We start from the raw sequence: 20,709 nt of genomic DNA, 5'->3' as shown, positions 1-20,709 counted from the left end.
CTTCTCTCCTCCCCAAACGAACCCGTGAGCAGGCAGAGCTCAGCCGCCCACTCCCGGGCTGGGAGCCCTGACAGAGGGCAGGGCTGGAGGCTCCAGGCGACACCAGGAAGGCAGGAGTTCATGTCCCGTCTTGGCCGGAAGGGGGTTCGTGCTGGGACGAGAGCGCAGGCCCCAGGGTCTGGTGGCGAACTGTGGACACATGGGTGGTGCTAGCGCCCGAGGCTCGGCAAGTCTCCAGACCGATGCCCCCATCCACCCACTGCTCTGGGCGTCCAGGGGACGAAAGGGAACCGCGCAGAACCCGGCGTGTGACGGTGGTTTACACTGATTCCCACCGGCCTGGCGCTCAGGGGCCAGAGCCGAAGGAGAACGACGCGTTCGGCTCCGAAAGACGGGCTTCTGTTTCAAGGCTGGCTGGGCGGCCACGTCGAGTTACACTTCACGAGAGCTGTGAGGCAGGGAAGGCTCCCGCTGCCCAGTCCAGAGCCCGAAGCTCCAGGCGCCACCGCCGGCAGCGGTAGAATCGGGGGCCGAATTCAGTCCTTAACTCCAGGTTCAAGCTGACGCTCGGCCCCATCATTTAGAAAGTACGAAAGATCTGGTCCCGATCCACGCAAGTCCATTAAGTTTCCCGGCAGTGACAAGCAATCTTAAGTTTGGAAAACTATGACATAAAAAATTAACACTGGTGTGTAGTTTGGGGGTTCAGCCAACCAGGACACGTGCTCTGCGGGGTCTGGCTGAGTCCCCTCTCGTCCTGGCAGAGTCCTGCCGTCGACCACTCAGCGGCCTCTGCCCCTCCTGTCCGAGCTTCCTGCAGGGGCCTCAGGCCGGTGACGCTGGGACACGTGGAGCAGAGGAAGGGACCCTCGGGCAGTGGCACAGGCAAAGGGAAGTGCGGGGGCGCCCACCCCTCCAAAGGCTGGTCAGCAAACACCCACCCATCCTTTCAGTTCTTCGCAACCAAGAACGCTCGGGCCCCCTCTCGGCGGCGCGCAGGTTACAGTGACCCGGGCGAGCAAAGGGCTCTCACGGCCGAGGAGACAGCGCCTGGGCCGGCCGGGCCCATGCGGGGGGGAACTGACGCTGACCCCGTCTGCTGGGATGACTGACCCCAAAGAATGACGAAACCACGTGCCTTTCACAAGAGAACCCGGCGAAGCAGATCTCATTCCCCCCATCACCCCAAGCGTGGAGTCGACCAGCAGGGCTGGACTGGTCGACAGGGAGGCTGCTCTCTTCCTGGGCGTCGCGGCAGCCACGGCGCTCCCGACGCGAAGGAGACGGACCCAAGCCTGCTTCAAGAGGCAGAGAGGGAGGGAGCTCCAGGCACGGCCGGGTGCACAGGGCTGCCGGGCCCCTCTGTCCTGTCCTCGCTCAGGGCTCCGCAGGGGTCCGGGTACCAGACCCATCGCTGGGGCTTCCTGTTTAGTCAGGGATCCAGGACAGACGCACGGAGGCTTTGGGGGAAAGCTATGTTCCCACCTTCTTCTCTAACACAGCACTTCACATCGCTGCCACAACGAGCGTTTCTGCAGATTTCTGCTGCGGTCACATGCACCCCGGGCAGCCCTTGCACCGGGCCAACCACTGGACAAGCAGCCTGAGGCTCGGGGACTGACCTTGGAGCTGGGCACTGGAAGGGGGCAGTCAGTTTGACAACTGCTTCCCCGTCACAAGCCACTCGGCCGCCACAACCCAGTACACACACAACCCGGAACAGACACCGCAGACCCTTCCTCTGTTCAAAGAAGAGGGAAGGCAGACACTGTCGCTTTTCCGCTCCCATCCTTAACCGTCACCGTCCCCAAGAAGCCAGAACCAACTTTCATGCCGCCAACTCCGCTTAAAATCCCTCAAAACTTTAACTGCTACGTGTCTTGGTTTGGAATGCAGAGTTCGAGGTATTTGAGGTTGCTTAAATTCTATGAGTGAGAAGGGAAGCCAGGCAAACACTGAGCTTGTGACCACAATCTCTCATCACTTTTGCTGAACAATTTTGAAGAGGAAAACAGACAGGCCCAGGTCACCCTGTAAGCAAGGTGTCTCCAGCCAGCTTCCTCTCTCCTCCTCCTGACACAGGTTAAGAAGGACCCCCCCCCCCCCGACAGTGGAGCTCAAGCTAAGAGCACAATTCAGGTGCCTGTCACATCTGAATTCTGTGCTTTATGGGCAAAGAAGCAACTACAGACGTTCCTTAAAACAATGAACACAAACACACACACACAGTTGCTCAAGAGGAAGATCACAGCAAAGACCAGATGATTTACCTACACGGCCTTCCCTCACTCTGCTGGGTCCTCGGCGGTCTTTCAGGCTCACATGCTATCGGAGAAAAAGGCTTTCAGTGTCGGGAAGAACCTCTCTCTTCTAACACCCACATGGAAAACAAGACCAGAAACAAAAATCCACCGCAGAAGAAACCCCAGAAAAATCCAATTTGGAAAAAATTTAATTAACAAAATAAAACGGGGAAAATGGTCCCGGAGGGGCTCTAGGGAGAGAGGACGCGCCCTCCAGGTCGCCACCTGGCCCCGCCTGACCCGCTCCGCTCGCTGCTGCCTTCTCGGGCCGCTCCTTGTCCTGTACAGACCGAAAACACAAACGCCCGCAGGTTGTCAGGAAGTGGCTCTAGCTCTCCCAGGCTGGATCGGCACATTAATACATGCAAAGCAAGGCGGTTTCAAGGGCTTCACCAGACAGTTAATTTTGGCAAAATGAGAAAACCAACAAAAAGCTGAAATTCATAAGCAGGACGGAGAGCCACTGAAGTGAAACCAATGTATTTCTCGACAGTGTGGGACGAGACTACAGCTACCATCTTCGTTTTCCTTTTGAAGTCTCCGCCACCCTCTCCCCAACCTCCGGTCAGAGCTCACAGCATGCCGCACGGCCCTCTGCCAGCCGGTGCGCTCGGCCCGGGGCCTGGAGAGCCCACGGGTCACGGTCAGTCTGTCCGGAGAATCCTGGGGGGGTGCTCGCTGTCCTCCAGCCGCAGGGCGCCCGCCTCGTCCTCCAGGCCCGCGCCGCCCACCGCGCCCAGCTCGTCGGCGTAGGCTGCGGAGGAGAGAGCGGGCGCCTCAGGCCGGGCCAGGGCGGGAAGACCCCGAGGCCACTCCCGAGGCGGGACCTGGGCCGGCAGGGAGCCCAGAGCCCACAAGCCTTGGAATTCTCGCCTCTCCCCTGACCAGCAAGCTCTCTGCAGCCTCAGGCACCTGAAGAGGAAGTCGCTGACTTTCCAAGGCCCACGAAGGTCAGAAAGGAGCGGGCATGCTAACAGGGCCCTGGGGGACAGGCTGCAAGCCACCCTTGGTGAGCGGGGGGACGCCGAGGACAGGGACAGGGACACTCAGCCTCCTCTAACGGTACGAGGCCTTCATCTCTAGAGTGCCACGGTGAGCAAGGGCATCGCAGCGCGAGCAACTACAGCATCACCCGGGTGAGGTCCCGCTGAGTCTAGGGGGGGACGGCGCACAGGGCGCCCCCGGTCTCCGCCGTGCGTGTCTGCCCGAGGGCCTCCCCATTCCCTCCTGCCCGCCGCCCGGCAGGGCCTGCTTGCTGAATGACTCCACAGCCGGGAGGGTAAAGACGGAGGGTTTAGGGCAGCTCTTCAGCTGAGGGGCGGCAAGCAGGGAACAATCCACGTGCACCCAAAACCACGAGGACTGCTGCTTCTTCAACGATGAAGAAAACGAACTCAGCCTCGAGAGGCCTTGACAACCGCACTTTCCAGCAGCTGGCCTGTCTCAGCGGCCCTGCCCCCGCCCCTGCCCTGTCCCCGCGGCAAGAGGCAGGCGGGCAGCCCTGGTGAGAGTGAGAGCACGAAGCACGAGACCCACGGGCCTGGCCTGATCTGCCTTCCAGGCCCGTCCGCAGCCCTTACCCAGTGCCGTTGGGGACGAAGGCACGTGAGGACCCTTGGCCACAGCCGTGCTGTACGTCTGCGTCACCAAGGGGCAGTCGTGGGACGTGGAGTCTAGGATCTCGTTGGTCGTCTCCATGCTGCCGTCCAACCTGGAAGGGGAGAGAGAAGATGACAGCAGGGACAGTCAGGGGCACAAGGACAACACACCCCGTGGGCCAGCTGGGACGGACCTGCAGCCACAAGGCAAAGGCCCCTCACGGGAGGGACACGCGTGCGCTCGTCACGCTGCGCTGACCGCGGAGTGATCCCGCGAGTCTGTTCCCAGGGATTTCTACACGCCGAGTCTGATGAAAGAAGTTGTACCTAGGAAGGCCATCTCATCGCATTTTTAAAGACTGAACGTAAACAGAATACACCATGGAAAAAACAAAATCACCCCCACGCTCACCCTGACCGCAAGAGTATCACGGTATCGCTGTTTAAGAAAAAAAGCAAAAACAGAAAATCCAACTGCACTACCTTCCACCTGACTGATATTAATTCCTCTTTTCAAAGAGAAAAGCTGCCTCTCAGGAAGACAGCCGGCTCTCAGAGAACGTGCCCTGCGCTGTGGACAGCACCCTGGGGCCATCCCTTTCGTGCGCAATGCTGAGCTGCGTCCTTAGCGGATCCGGTTCCAGGGAAGGGGGCCCAGAGGCCCCTCCACCCCTAGGGAGAGCAGTGCGCGCCGGCCGCTCCTGTCTCTGCCCAGCTACTGAGCCGGAAACGGGCAGAGGCGTGGAGAGCGGGGTCCGCACCCACGTGGAATTCTGTTTGGCAGAGCAAAGCTCCCACACGGCACAGGCGGCTGCACTGGGACACGTCCCTTTGCACCCCCGGCTTCTGGGGAAATGAGCAAACCCCCAACAGGTGCCCAGCAGCAGCCTGACCACTTGGAGGAGGTGTGGCCGGGGTGTAGCCGACTCACTTGTGCTGTTTCATCAAGGTGCACTCGCCTCCCTCCTGGGGGTCCAGATTGTACATGTATAAGTACCCGTCCGAGGCTCCCACCAGCAATCGGGGAATCTTCTGGATTCTAGTGAGAATAAAAAGCAACCGAATTCTAAGACTGAAACTTTCACAAAGTTCTTGTTAAACTAGCAGCTTTTAGCCTGGCCAGGGAAGAACCCCCCTGCCCAAAACGAGCAGATTTAGTTTCATGAACTCGACATACTGTCCGTGTGTAAGAGAATAAGGATCGCTTCTGCTGTGCTACCTGAGGCCGTTAACACCAAGGCCAAGGGGAACTTGGTGTGAATAAACACTGAGGCCCACAAGAGAACAGGTGGAAACAAAATCAGTTTCGTGGTTTCTGTGATTACTAATGGTAGCTATTTTCATCAACTTTTCAACGATGCTAAGTGGATAAAAAGGATGTAGAAGAATGTTTCTAAGATCCACGGAATCGTGCAGATGTGCTCTCACTGAATTTTCAAGACAATCTTTTCTCGCGTGGCTGTACTTGGACTATCACAGTGAGGCTCAGAGAGGCCTTGTGTGTCCTGCAGCTGACTCGGCTACACGGGGGCCTTGAACCTCGTGAGGCTGCTGGCGTTGGAGGACCCAAGGGTTAAATACTGGCACTCTCGCGTGGTCTTGACCTAATGATGTTTTTCTAAACATTCTCAACAAGAAGAGAAAGAGGAAGATGTGAGGATCAGACACCGCAGAGACAGCACCGGGGTCCACGAACAGCACAGGCCCGCCTTACGATTCCCCCCGCTCCTGGGACTCTTTGCCTAAACCCAAGGTCTAAGTTTGCAGGTTACCCCAGCGCCACACCGCCAGTCCCCGGTGCCCCGCGACCTGGCTCCCAGCTGGATGCGCGGGGGATGGGGGCGGGCCCAGAGGCGGCGCCCACTCTACTCACGTGGCCAGCGCGCAGATGTTCTTGTGGCCACAGAAAGGCAGGCGGACTGTGGCAAAGGCTCTGCCCTGGTTGAACATTTCTGTCACTTGGGAGGGCAAGTAGCTGGTGGACGCCATGAGCACCTTCCCGAAGTAGCCGGTCCAGGTGGTGGGCTCCTCCTGAGGCCTGGGAGGAGGAAACGCTGTCAGACATACGAGGCTGGGCCCTTCACTGAGAACGACCACGTCCCACTCTCACCGAGGCACGGATCAGCCCCCAAACTCAAGAGAAATTTCCAAGACTTCAGGGAAAAGGGGGCACAGGAAGAGATGACCTCTCAGGACCCTGACGCCCCTCCCCAGTGGCCACCTTAGATGATGGCAAACGATTAACTCCCTGCTCTGTAGCCTATGTGAGGACACGAGGGCCAAATCCAGAATCCACGCCCCCCCCACCCCCCCACCGCCCGCCGCAATCTTTCTAACAGGAAGTCTGCAAAAACCTCAGCGGCACAAACCCCAACTGCTACTTTCTTGTAGCCATCTTTGCTGTTATTCGTCTGGTACGTATGCTTGTAAGTCATCCTAAACGTTCCTCAGGGTGAGACATACTACAAACGGCACGGATCCCAGTGGACGCTCATCAAGTGTAAGCGAAAAGGTAGGCACCACGCCCTTTGCCGCGCACGCCCACCGTGGCAATACATAACTTAAGCCAACCGCTTCACGAACGGAAACGGCCTCTGTGCAGCAGGGGGCAGGCACCCCTCCCAGGGCAGCCCCCCGAGAAGGGCTGGGGAAGAGGCGCTGAGGGGAGCGCCCTCGGGGCCTCACGGTCCGCCGGTCCGCTCACCGCGCACCCCGCGCTCCACCTGCCCCGCTGCTGAGCCCGGACGTGGCGCTGCTCAATCCGGAGCCAGCAGGACAGCGCTCACGTGTCCGCCCCGCCGGCGCACAAACCGCTCCGCGTTTCCGGAGCAAATGCACCGCTGCAACTCACTTTTCTTTCACAGTCTCGAGCTTGAAGATGTGTACAGTCTCCGTGTTGCTGGAGGTGGACAGGAACACGCCGTCCGTGCTGAAGGCCAGGGAGCAGATGCTCACACACCTGGGGCGAGGGGGGGGCCCGAGTCACGCTCTTTTCTGGGCACAGAGGGCAACCAGCAGGGCCCCCGGGGACTTCACGAAAGTCACAGCGACGGAAGGGCCCCGTGACAGGCGCGTGTGGGGCTACTGGTATCGTCCTCATTCCTTTCTAGTCACCCCCTCAAGACAGGTGTTCAAGGAAGGAGAATGTCTGAAAGGTGACACCACGTACGAGTCACCCTTTAATAGACCCTACGTGGTTAACTCTGAGATTCCACGTACCTAAGGGGCCACTAAACCATTTTCAGCTGAGTGACGCTGGCTTTCTAGCACCAAGCTTAGTAAAAGAACCCAACAATTGAGATTATAGCAATTCTGAACACGGAAGAGGGTAAACTGGCAACGCTGATAATGTTTAAAAGCGAACTTTCGATAAACTAAGACAGTACGGTTTATCTTAAACATCACTGTTAAAATCCGAAAGCCACCGAACAAACCTACATTTCCTCGTAACCCTAGGAATACAAGACGTATTCAGCCCCGTCAATGGTTAAGGGGCTTTATTCAATTCAATACCTATTTACGGGAGCTCACAATGCACCCAGCGTTGTGCTCAAGCTCAGGATATGATTTTTGCCTCAGTGGAGCCTGGAGGGAGGTGTGAGAAGGAACTAAGTTCACTGCAAGCAGGGGACTAGGAAGTTAAGTGGAAGGTGCTACAGGAGCTCGGAGGGAAATGCTATTTCCGCCGGAGGTCGGGAAAGGCCTCCCCAGGGACACTCAACAGACTCAGAGGTTAAGGAGTCGGCAGGTCACAGCCATGACCTCCATGGAGACAGAGGTTCCTCTCCTAAGGAGCTGGGAGCGACGGGGAAGGGAAACAAACCGCAGCTGGAAAGGAAGGATGCTGGGAGGCCTTGAAACCCAAGGCCTTTTGGGGTCTGGAGCCAATCCCAGGGGGCAAGAAGACGACCCTGAGAGGCTCCAAACAGGGCTGTGCTCCCATGATACTGCCATCTTCAAAGAGCGACAGACGGGGCTCAAGTCTGGAGGATGGAGCCCAGGGAACACGAGCAGGGCCCGAGGCGAGGGCGAGGCCGGGTGGGGGAGAGGCCGGCCCTGCTGCCTGCCTGCTGCGCCAGCCAGCCCGAGCCCCTCTGGCCGGGGCACCGGGTCAAAGGCCGGGATGTTCACTAGCACAAGGTGTGCTCGGGATGGTGAGCGGTCGGGGCCACATCCTGGCCGGTGGCTGGAACGGCCAGCACCCAGCGGGCAGGAGAAACGCGGGAAACCTCGGCAGACGGCCTGGGCAACACAGGAGGGTCACCGGTGGCACACAGACAGACGTCTAGGCTGAGGAGAGTGTGGGCTGCACAGAGCGGGGTGGGAGAGGATCCAGGGCAGAGACGCAGAGACAGGAGGGAGAAATGAGCAGTGAACGGCGAGGGCTGCAGCGTGTGGCACTGAAGGCCAAGCATCACCGGTGGGAGGGACCCGGAGGAGAGGGCGCGAGGCCCCCGGAGAAGGGTGGTCCCTGGTCCGAGGAGACAGGTACTGCAGATGGGGAAGCAGACGGAGCGCCGCACGGTGACTGTGGCTTGGCGTTTCTTCAGAAAGAAGGAAACTACTCTTAAGGGCCAAAGCTATCTGCTGGAGTGCTGGGGAGCCGGGGGCGCTGGTTACAGGTTTCAGAGCAGAGCCTGAGGGGGAGGAGCTGCTGACCAGGTCAGGAGCCCCCGGCTGCACTCGCCCCGCCCGCCTGGGCGAGCTCATCCTTCCACAACCCCGGGCCATCCGGCCACCGCTCTGTGGCTCTGTGTTCGGGGGAATCACGGACAAACAAAACCTAGTTTGCTCTGATAAAAATGTCTCTCTAACCTCCCACGACAAGACTTCCAAACCCCACCTGACCACTCAGTTGGGCTGAAGGTGCTGGTCATTGAACTGGGACCCCCAGTGTTTGTGTTTCCATTGTTGGTCACAGACAGTATAAAACTGAAATCTGAACTGAAGCTCCAGAATCAATTTCGGAGATTTATGTACTTTACCTCTTCACCCCTCTCCGGAACTCGAAGAGTTTTTGTCCTTCTGGAATGGAAAATACCCTAATCACGGTCCCCTGTGATAGTGAAAGAAGGAAAGAAAAAGGAATTTTAGCTGGGTAGAATCAGGTTTGTATTTCCTGCACATCAGACCTTAGTGGACGGAGTGATGACAGCTGCCCTGGGCTGGGTGGCCTCGGGGGCCCCCGGACCCCCTTCACACTTGACAGGCACTCACCAGAACACGCCCTGTTCCACTGTTCACACGATAATATGACGTCAACCCACTTTAACTCACTACTTCTTCTAAACACTAAGGGCCTTGAAGTCAAAGCTGGAATACAATAGTTCTATTTTCCCTAAGCCATCTGAGGTTTAAACTATGAAAAATCCACCCTGGGAATTCCCTGGCAGTCCAGCAGTTAAGACTCGGCGCTTTCACTGCCGTGGACCTGAGTTCGATCCCTGGTCAGGGAACTAAGATCCCACAAGCTGCGCGGTGTGGCCAAAAAAAAACCCCCCCAAAACAAAAAAACCGAAAACACCCTTAAGCATTACTTGGAGGCCCCCCTGACGCCCCTTCCTCCCACTTTAAGCGGAGCCACTGATCAAGGGCTGAAGAGCAACTGAATACCTGGAAATGTTACTTAATTGCCTAAAAAGGGATGAAGCCAAACTTACAAAAGGGAAGACCTACACCGAGAAAAGGTCTACAACCAGGACAAAAGAAAATCCGACTAAAGGGGGAGCTGCAGCACATCCCATCGGGCAGGGGCATGAAATGCTGTCAACATGCGGATCTCCCCACCCCTCCCCCCAAATTCCCAGGGCATGTGCGGATGCAGGGCAGGACCTGGGCATCTGGGAGAGTTGATGAGACAGAACAGCCAAGTACGTGAAAATGAGTGGTATTTTCAACATCTAAATGTTAAAAGAAAACTACAAGCTACAGGAACAGACTAACACAAAGAGACACAGTCTGACAGAGCAGAATGGAAACACCTTAAAACAGGCAGCATCTTGAATCTATGGGGTCGGAGAGTTATTAGACATTTAACCTCATACTGTACAAATTTTAGAAGGTTCAAGCTGTTAAATTTAAGAACCATTGAGATTATCTGACATGTTTATAAACAGGAAAACAAAAACAAAAACCCCAACCTATAAACAACCCAAATGTACAGCACCAGGAATTGTTAAATAAATCGTGGTAAATTCATATAACAGGACACTACACAGCCATTAGAAATCAAGCTGGAGATAAAATGGGTCCCTTCTGGAAAATATTAATGAAGACAATGATTCCCTGGACAGAAGGACGCCAAGTTTGTAATTTGGGTTATCCAAAAATAACCATGGCAAAGGTTTTGTCCCTTGCAGCCTAAACTTTTAGATTTAGATATAGTCTTAATGGCATACCTACTGTGTAAAACTAATTAAGAGCTGTGGGTCACAGCTTGACTACAGTTCCTCGAAAACGGGATTAAGCCACACACCTCGGCGAGGCCCCAGCACCTAGTACACGGCAGTGCTGAGAAGGCCACTGGTGGTCTAAGGTCACAAACTGAAGTTTGTGAAATTAAGCCTTTGCTCTTTAAAGTCCAGAAAAAAAATGTTCTATTTTTACTAGCCTTGAAATCCCATTAAGTGCTTTAGGGCCTCTTAATACCTAATAAAAGGTCATAAAGATGAAGACTGATTAATCAAGGGATAACAGAGTTTCGTGGCTGTCGTGATCCTCCCAGGGGAGAAGAAAAGGACAAGGTGATGCTGTGATCACCGAGCACAGTGTTTAGAACAGTCAGGCTTGGAGTCCAGTTCCTTTGTCGCTGCCCAGCTGGGTGACCCTGGACTGACGACGTAACCTCTCTGAGCCCTCGGTGTGAAGTAGGGAAAGGTTTACCATACCGAGGGGGTCAACGAGGTACATGAACATCAAGGGTCTAGTGAGTGACCCATAAACAGTAGCATCGTTATCACAGAAGGTGGGTGTGAGGGTCCAGACCCACACGGGAAAGGTAGAGAAGTGAGCCGACGTTTATGTACCTCATTTGGGCGGCTAGTTCCCGGGAAGAGGTGACTTAGGAGGGGGCTCCTTTAGGTTTTCAGTGAGAAAGCATCAAGGTAAACTAGGCAGTGGGCACTGAGAAGAGAGGAACGAGCCAGGGGAACATCGAGCGGCAGAGAAGGGAGAAGACACGGCAGCTGAGCTGGCAGAGGACAAGGGCCCACCAGGGTCACGGGGCCACGAGAAGCAGGCAAACGGAAGGGATGCCCAAGCCATTTTGTCCTCCGTGCAGGGAGCTTAAAAAGGGCCACATCCCCTTACCCCCAAATCCTCCTCACTGGAAACTCATGTTAATGTTTAGAGATGACCATGAAAAGTGTATGTGTAAGACTTACATACGCTACCTATATTCAAATGACTACTACAAATATATATCAATACAGCTGAAATACTAGAAACACTAAACCACCCCAGAAGGATGGCTAAATAAACGACAGCTGAACACGTACAGCCATGACACCGCGACACGTGCTCCACTGCGGCGAGCGGCCGTGGAGCCCCGCCCCGTCTCTCCCGGCACCCGCCCTCCAGGCCGTGGACTGTGCCTGGCCGGGAGCTAGCTGGTAGAAAACTGCTCTGCTGGTTAGCAAACTAACTGTGTGAACAGAGGTGACCTAGTTTTCCACAGGGCTGCGGCAGCCTTACCTTCTCGGAAGCAGTGGCGAGCTTGGTTCCGCTGGTGTCGAAGGCCAGTGCGGCTAAAGGGCTGTCATGAGCCGGGATCATGTTTGCAGCTCTCTGGAAGGAAGGGTAAAGTGACACCATGACCGCCGTGCCCTGGGCTGCCCACTGGCTGTGACTAGAACACCAGCACGGTTAACACAGACGCCAAATCCCCCCGATTAACCAGGGGTGAGGGGTCCAAGGAAGTGCAGCTCAAAACGAAATGCTGCTCAAAGCCTTTTAAAAATAAGCAAGGCAACGTCTCCACGGAGTTTTACGGTTTTCTCCACTGCTTCCAGCACTGGTGCCGCTGGGCGTGCAGCACCGCGGGGACAGGGACACGTCCGGAGGCAGGATGACGCGGACCTGCTCGGCGACGGAGAGGGCGGCAGCGGAAACCATGCCCAGGAAGCGGGGAGGGCGGAGGCTCCTCGGCCCCCCTTTTGGGAAGAAGGGGTGTCGTACAGGGCTCTCCAAGGACCCAAGAACCTCACCAGGTTGATGGTGTCAAAGACCTGCGCCTCCCCGATGGTCGCGCTGCCCGGATACGCCAGGTAACAGTTGTCGCTGCTGACGGACAGCGCGCACAGGCCTGCGAGCAACACACGGGGTCAAGCGCGGTCAGATCCTCCCAGCGTCGCCAGAACTCGGCACTCAGCAAGGACACGGAAATCAACGGGGCCTCTGATGCGACCTTGGTCGTCGTATCGCTGGGTTTTAAGTCCCACGCACCCCAACCCGCCACCGTAGGCGACAGCAGGATTGTAAAAACTGACTAAAGCCCTCTGACCGGAACTGGTTAGAAACCTCAAAATTGGAGGCCGTGCGAACCATCTATTTATGTGGTCACAAGACCAGCGTCAGAAGAGCGGTAGCTTGCTTTCAGAGCCACGCTTTTAAAATCTGTGCACCCGAAAAGGAGAAGAAAATCTCTCTCCCTGACGGCCCGCAGAAAGGCAGACCTGTCCGGTCCCCACGCACTCACCTGCGGGGTTTGGGGGCGTCTCCCGGATGGTATGCAGCACCTTCATGTCCCGGATGTTGTGTATATACAGAGACTCCTCCAGGCACACGATCAGCCTCTGGAAAAGACACAACAAAACACGGAAAACCAAACGTAAGGCAGAGCCAGTAGGACGCTCGCTCCCGACCTCCAGTTAGCGGACTCCTGCACTAAGACGCTGTATCCCTTCCGGAACCCTCGCACTGGGTGCTCGTGGAACAGTCCCCGCTCGCCCAGGGTGGCGTCTGTACCCACAGCCGCTTCCGCCGGCTCTGCCAGGGACTTCTAACTGTACGATTTGATTCGACCTTATAGAAACTGGTCTCCAGCTAAGAAAAACATGGTTTGCTTTTGTCGCGCTCTCGGCCCTCCCTTCACGAAAACCAGGTCTAGAGCCTGGGACGGGTTTGGTGAAGGTTTCAAAAACCGATGCTGAATGAGGCACGGCAGGATGAAAGTAAAAAACTGGGGCTTTTGGGCTTCCCTGGTGGCGCAGTGGTTGCGCGTCCGCCTGCCGATGCAGGGGAACCGGGTTCGCGCCCCGGTCTGGGAGGATCCCACGTGCCGCGGAGCGGCTGGGCCCGTGGGAAGATCCCACTTGCCGCGCAGCGGCTGGGCCCGTGGGCCGTGGCCGCTGAGCCCGTGCGTCCGGAGCCTGTGCTCCGCGACGGGAGAGGCCACAGCAGAGGGAGGCCCGCGTACCACAAAAAAAAAAACAAAAACAAAAACTGGGGCTTTTAAAAAAGTGTACAATTCTGCACCCAGACTACTTTGCAGGTGTCGAAGTTCTCGCTCCATTTTAGGGAAGATGGATGCGTAGCTGATGCACCAAGGGGATGATTTATGCGACAGAGACAACTGGCCACCCTCGGCTCTGCATGAGCTGGTACGTGAATGGTCACTTGTATGTTACAAGTACAAAAAAAGTTCAGCGTGTTACACTTTCTAATTTACCATTTTAACCAACCTTTCTGTCAACAGACCCAGTTTCAACCACGTCAGGGGTGTCCGCTTTAGTCACGCACGGGCCACCCGAGGCCACGTAACGAGCATTCCCTGCACAGAACTGGTTGCTGACAGAACGTGGTGACAGCCCTTAAGGATAAGGCTGTATTCTGTGCGTAAGCCAAAGCCATGTGACCATCTCATGGAATAAACTCAAGTGCCAGCCGCCAGGTCTACACTCCGGGCCAGACATTCTTGTGGGTTTTGGGAGAGACACAAAAAAGTAATAAATCCTTCATCTTAAAAGTTAAATTAACAGTTAAAGGGATAGGGAATTCCCTGGCCGTCCAGTGGTTAGGACACAGTGCTTTCAAGTGCCAGGGCCCGGGGTTCAGTCCCTGGTCAGGGGAACTAAGATCCTGCAAGCCACGAGGGGTGGCAAAAAAAAAAAAAAAAAAGATAAAGATGCTCACAGATTTTTTTAAAAAGTAACATTTATAAAAAGCAAAAGAAGGTTCATGTCTTGAGGGGTGAGTAAAGCAGTCGGCAGAGGCCAGGGAATCGTCAGGAATGGGGCTATCTGAGCAAAATCGTGGAGACGAGAAAACAGAGTTGAGTCCAGGTGGGGGGTCAGGTGAACAGAAGCATGGCCGGGGGACCAGAAGCGCCGCCTGGGGACGGTCGGCTGTGTCCGAGGGGCGCCACCGAGAACTCGGAGACACAGGCCGGAGCCCCCGGCAGCTGAGTGCGGTGAGAGCGCGGCCCACCTGCCTGTTCAGCTTCACAGCCAGGATGGTGTTGGAGTAGCTGTAGTTGCAGATCTCAGTCCCCTTCTTAAAGTGGCAAACCTTCAGCTTCCTGGGGGCCTTGAGGCTAACGATGGCCACTAAGCTGCTTGAGAACAATCTTTCCACGATGCACACATCTTCAGTGTCAGCTGAAAGGAGGAAAAAACCCCACATCTGTGTGTACCCCTGTCAACAGGCACAACGCGCTCGTGTGTGCAAACACGTGTCTACGGGCGGGCTCCCCACTGCGAGCTCTGGGGCCAACAGAGTGGGTCAAGTTCGCTGCTTATGAGGCCTGGACAAGCCGCCGGCAGGTCGCCCTGCACTCCGCAAGGAGGACCCACTCCTCAGAGGCACCCCCCCATTCCACACGTGGCACCCTGTCACTGCCCCCCCGGGGGGGGTCCACCCATAACCGCCTTCATCTGCTCCCTGGCTGCTACCCAAACTCACTGGAATGTGAGCCCCGCCCCGACAGAGGCCTCATTTTCGCGCGCGTAACCCCGGCACTTAAACTGTACCTGACACATGGCGGGCCCCCAAGCGTTCCCTGAATGACTGCATCTCTGGAGGGCTTGCCTTCCTGCCTGCAAAGGGGCTCACGGCCACCCCGGCGTGAGGAGGGACTTACGGACTCCAGCACGCAGTCGGCCCTCGATCCCCTTCGCTCCCTGCTCCCCGCCCCCGCTCAGAGGACAGTGGGTTATGAACTGTATGCACAGCAGCCCACACAGACAAGAACAGACACAGTGGACCCTGCGCGGCTGTTACTTCACCCCCATCTCCCTGGGAGGCCCCCATACCCGCACTCCCTCCTTACTCCCCCCTTGGTTTCACTGGTAATTGCCTGGGGTAAGTTCAGATGGAGGAGCAAAGAGAATTCTGGAATGCAGGAAGAGTCCAGAGCCAAGAATCTAGATGATTTTCACGGGCAGCCCGTCTCGACCTGAGCTATGGGAAGCACCGCTGAGCCGGGGTTAAGCACAGACCCATTCACCACCTAACAATGATCTGAGGCCGCACTCTGTCTGGAGCTGAGCGGAGCACAGAGAACAGAGACACCCAGATGGATCACAGCCCAGGGGACCTGGGAGGCCTGACTAGCCGGAGCCTCGAGAGCAGCTCCACCGTGAACAGGAGCGCTCGTGAGAAAATCCACACACCACACCAAGTGCGAGGCTACTCGAAAGGGCTCCGTCCACTCAGCTGCCGCTGACCCTAACGGTGTAACTTAAAAACACACGTAGGTGAGTTTCAAAACCAACCTACTACAGTGCGCAAGTGAGCTCTAAAGGCCCCCGGAGAAAGACACCAACTGCTCTAGGAAAACGCGTGGTATCAGTCGCCTCAATACGGCTTTGACAGCCCAACGTGCTCAGCACGGGGCCCAACTACTGGGTGTCAGCCACGAGTCACATCCGAAGTGACGCAACTCAGACTCGTGGAAAAAAATTAAGACATCGCTATTACAGAGACTGGGCTAGGCAGTGAAATGAAGGGCATGATTCCAAGCTCTTTACAGTGGTTTAATCACAGCTGCTTTTACACAAACGAGAATCACTTCTCTCGCCCGCAGCTACAAACTAACCTTCCTTCAAAAAGAACCACACAAGCCTGAAGCTTGTCTGCCCGGCAGCATCTCAGGGGAGCTGCCAACCCCTGCCAGGATCTGACTCTGGACTGAAGGGCACAATCATGCGTGACCTCCAGCACAGGGGGACGCGGCCTCGGCCCGTTTTCATCGGCTGACTCGACTCCAGCACCTGCACAGGCAGTGTTCCAACATCAGGCCGACCAGACTCGGGAGAGACCAACAGCCACCCAGAACGGCAACGGTGTGCAGTAAAGATAACCTCCCTCGGGCCCAGATCCTCACCTTCTCCCATCAGCCCCTTTCCCACAGGAAGCCGACGGGGAGACGTAACGTAACCTGAGCAGGACCCGTGGGCTGGGAGGGGCCGGGCCCGTGGGCTGGGAGGGGCCGGGCCCGTGGGCTGGGAGGGGCCGGGTGGCTGGGAGGGGCCGGGCCCGTGGGCTGGGAGGGGCCGGGCCCGTGGGCTGGGAGAGGCAGGGAGGGCCGTCTCCACAGCCACGCTTGCTCCCACGAGGCTCAGGCCCATCCTGCCCGGCGTCTCACCCTTCAGGCTCCCAGCTCCGAGTCACCTCACTCTCTCCTCAAGATGTGACGACGGTTTGGAGGCACACGGCCCTGATGGATCGCACCCTGCACTTCTCACACAGCGCTGTCCTGTCATCCCTGGGAACCCGGAGGCCAGCTCAGCAGTGGTGACCCTCCCACCCCCGCCCAGGCCCAGTTTCCAAGGACAGGAGTCTGTTTGCCTGGGCACACTGCCCCCTATCGGGTCTCACGCTGGCTGGCACACTGAATCTGGTAACACGGACGCCATCCGGAGACCCGACAGATTCTGATGGGGAGGCAGAAGAAAATGTGAAAGGGAGGTGCGTGAGGAAGCGGACAAAGAACTCCAGCAACTGCCAGGAGGAGCTGTGTAACGAGGGGATGCAGAGATGGGGGAAGGGATGGATGGTCACGTGTGGGACGCTATGGCCGAAGTGACTGTCTTGAGATAAATGAGCAACTAGAAGCGCTGATGGAGAGACAGACAATGCAGCAGAGACAGGATGACGTCTGAGAAACTGGAAGGCGTGAGACCCAGCAGGACTGGTTTCAATAGACAGGTACCCCCCTTTTCCCCATTTGAAAGGAGGGAGATGAGAAGATGGCACAGATCGGGGTGAGGGGGGCGGTCATCTGAGGGAGGAAATACCAGGGAGTTCCACGCTTAAAGCATCCGTTTCTCCTTGAGTCATGCCAGTGGTTATCAGCTCTGAGGGGCACAGAGGTGGGAGGTTTAATGAGGGAGGACAGTATGAACAATCACCTCACAGGGTAAGCAAACAGTAATTAGAAAAATGTCGGATCATCAGCAGGCACTGTCAGTCTCCCGCTGAGGCTGCGGTAATCAATTAAAATTCAACCAGTCAGAGGAAAATCGTATCAATGCCAGAGATGCAGAAGAAGCATGAGAAAATTCACTGCCTATTCACAGTAAAAACTCAGAAACCTAAGGATCAGAAGAAACTTCTTCAATCAATAAAGGACTTCTGTGAAAAATGTCACAGCTAGCACCACACTTCACGGTGGACTTAATATTGAACTCTTTTCCTTTTAAGACTGGAAACAGGGCAGGGCTGCTCCTCTCCTCACTCTGGACTGGAAGCTGACAGATGGCCACAGCCAAGAAGAAGACATCAAAGGCACAAGGACCAGAAAGGAAGACAGCAAACTACTACTCTGCAAGCTCATGGACTCTACTAAGCGACTATTAAAAGTAATGAATGAATTTAGCAAAGTCACGGGATACAAGGTTAGAATACAAGAATCAACCATATTTTTACACACTCTTAGCAAACAACTGGGAAGTAAAACGAAGAAATTCCTTTTACAACACTCTCAAAAACCAAAACATCAGGACAAAATTTAACAAAAGATGTAAGACCTCCATACCAAAACCCACAGAATATTACTAAGAGAAATTAAAGAAGATCTTCATAAATGGAGAGATATACCACGTTCACAGACTGGAATACTCAACATTATATGTTAAGATACCAATTCTCACCCAACTGACATCTAGGTCCAATGCAACCCCAATTACAATCCCAGCAGACTTCTTTTGTAGACACTTGACAAGCTGATTTTTTTTTTTTCTTTGCGGTATGCGGGCCTCTCACCGTTGTGGCCTCTCCAGTCGCGGAGCACAGGCTCCGGATGCGCAGGCTCAGCGGCCATGGCTCACGGGCCCAGCCGCTCCGCGGCACGTGGGACCCACCCGGACCGGGGCACGAACCCGCGTCCCCTGCATCGGCAGGCGGACTCTCAACCACTGCGCCACCAGGGAAGCCCTGACAAGCTGATTTTAAAGTCAGAAAGGCAAAGGATCTAGAATACCAGGCTATCTTGAAAAAGAACAAAGTTGAAGGGCTTACACATCATGTGACTTCAAACCTCAGTATACAAACAAAGTGACAGGAAACAAGACTGTATGTTTCCGACATAAAGGCTAATAAACAGACCAAAAGAAGAGAATAAAGAGCAGGAACGGACACACACTTATAGGACTGTTTTTAGGCACCAAAGCAATTCAGTGAGGGAAGAAAAATCTTTTTGACAAATGGTGGAGCAGGAATTCCTAAGGAGAAGCTTAAGGTGACTCATAGCTCATACCACACACCAGAATTAATCTGAGAAGGAACCACTGAGCTAAACATAAAAGCTGAAACTATAAAGCTTTCAAAGAAAACATAGGAAAAGATCTTCATGACTTGACAGTAGGCAAAGGTTTCTTAGAAAGGACAGAAAAGGCAAAAATCATAAATGAAAAAAATAAATCATGGGCTTCCCTGGTGGCGCAGTGGTTGCGAGTCCGCCTGCCGATGCGGGGGACGCGGGTTCGCGCCCCGGTCCGAGAGGATCCCACGTGCCGCGAAGCGGCTGGGCCCGTGAGCCATGGCCGCTGCGCCTGTGCGTCCGGAGCCTGTGCTCCGCAACGGGAGAGGCCACAGCGGTGAGAGGCCCGTCTACCGCAAAAAAAAAAAAAAAAAAAAAAAAAAAAAATCAGACTTCATCAAAATTCAAAGTATTTGCTCAAAAGACAAGTCAAGCCACAGACTGGGAAAAAATATTTACAAAACGTATGTGACAAAGGTCTGGTATCCAGAATATCTAAAGAACTCTGACAACTCGACAGTAAAAAGACAAAACAATCAAATTTTAAAAGGGACGAAAGACCTGAACAGATATTTCACAAAAGATACACAGAGGGCCAACAAGGACATCGATGTGTCCAACATCATTAGCCATCGGGGGAATTTAAACTAAAACCACAATGAGATATTATTAGACACACATCAGAACGCCCAAAATGAAAAAGCCCGATATCGCCAAACGCTGGTGAGAACGCAGAGCCACCAGACTGTCATACAGCACTGGTGGAAATGCACAACGGACAGCCACTAGGAGGACCTGAGAGTTTCCTGTAAAACGAAACACAGGCGCCGCTCCTATTTACCTAAGACGAATGAAAACATGTGTCCACAAAAAGATTTCTACAAGAATGTTCACAGCAGCTTTATTCGTAATAAATAAGTAATAGCTAAAAACTGGAAAAAGCCCAGACGCCCCTCAATAGGAGAATGACTATACAGTCAGGAGTATATTCATATACTGGACAACGGAGACGCAATAATACGGACAAACCTCAAAAACATGCCTCTGAGCAACAGAAACCTTACTAAGAGGGCATATGCTGCATTTATATGATGCAGAACAGGCGAAACTAACTGCTTGCCTCCTGGCAGGTGGAAGGGAGCTGGGAGTGATGGGGGAAGGGGTATGAGGGAACTTTCTGGAGTGATGGTAAACCTTGATAGGAGTTCAGGTTACACAGATGTCTGTGCATTTGTCAGAACACAGAATGTTGACTTAAGATCTGTGCATTCCACTGTATGTAAATATTACCTCAAAAGGAAAAAATGAAAACAGCGCTAGTAACTGATATTCACGGTACGGTATTTCAGGGAACGTGTACTGATGTCTGCAAGGTACTCAGAAATGCAGACACAAAAAACAGGATGGATGGATGGATGGACGGATGGACGGAGAGATGGGTAAGTATGGTAAAGTGCTAACAACAGATTCTAAATGCTGGGTACATGGGTACTGGCTGTAAAATACTTTCAACTTTTCTGTGTGTTTGAAAATTTCCATTAATAAAGTGGTGGAAAAAGAAAAGGGATGTATCATACATTTGCTTAAACCAGGTGTAGAGAAAGTAAAGAAAATGGGTTTAGGGTGTTGCCATCCAACGCTAAGTTTGAAATTTCTTTTTTTTAACTTTAACGAAAACAAGCAGAAGAGACTCCTTTTAGAATTTTAACAACAGGGGAAGTGTGGTGTGGAGGCAGCAAAGCTGTTTTTAGCTGCAAACGTTCATAAAAGAGAGCATTATAATGAACCTCCATAGACCTGCATCACCTGGATGTCACCAATGTTATCCTTCTACCATTTAGCTTCACCTATCTTTTTCTTTGCTGAAGTTTCAAAGAGAGGCTCATCATCTTGACATTTCACCCCTAAATACTTCAGTAAGCCCCTCTAAATATATCAAGACATAGGAAAAATGTCTTTTCCAGCTCATGAGTAAAGTGGAAAATTTCTTACATCAGAACTGCAAGTAGACAAGTATTTAACGTAAAACACAAACCCAAAGAACCGGAAGACGACATGAGAGACTATTCATGCATCCCCCAGAACAGGAAGAGCCTTCCTAGTACTCAGA

At 54.3% G+C, this 20,709-nt stretch overlaps 1 protein-coding gene across 4 annotated transcripts in view; it reads right to left on the bottom strand.

The window, feature by feature from the left end:
* Positions 1-2,434: 2,434 nt before the first annotated feature.
* Positions 2,435-20,709, bottom strand: part of WIPI2 (WD repeat domain, phosphoinositide interacting 2) — a 31,725-nt gene continuing 13,450 nt past the window's right edge. For all 4 annotated transcript variants that reach the window (XM_007129307.4, XM_028484010.2, XM_007129306.4 and 1 more), the window contains 10 exons: positions 14,327-14,496; positions 12,597-12,693; positions 12,106-12,203; positions 11,594-11,686; positions 8,887-8,957; positions 6,753-6,860; positions 5,775-5,939; positions 4,833-4,940; positions 3,884-4,014; positions 2,435-3,057 (listed from right to left, as the gene is read on the bottom strand). In XM_007129307.4, coding sequence (XP_007129369.1) covers positions 2,948-3,057; positions 3,884-4,014; positions 4,833-4,940; positions 5,775-5,939; positions 6,753-6,860; positions 8,887-8,957; positions 11,594-11,686; positions 12,106-12,203; positions 12,597-12,693; positions 14,327-14,496 — 1,151 coding nt within the window. In that variant the 3' untranslated portion in view covers positions 2,435-2,947. The remainder of the gene's footprint in view (positions 3,058-3,883; positions 4,015-4,832; positions 4,941-5,774; positions 5,940-6,752; positions 6,861-8,886; positions 8,958-11,593; positions 11,687-12,105; positions 12,204-12,596; positions 12,694-14,326; positions 14,497-20,709) is intronic.

Source organism: Physeter macrocephalus, unplaced genomic scaffold, assembly GCF_002837175.3.
Source record: "Physeter macrocephalus isolate SW-GA unplaced genomic scaffold, ASM283717v5 random_98, whole genome shotgun sequence".
Lineage (NCBI taxonomy): Eukaryota > Metazoa > Chordata > Mammalia > Artiodactyla > Physeteridae > Physeter > Physeter macrocephalus.
This window is presented reverse-complemented; position numbering and strand designations above follow the sequence as displayed.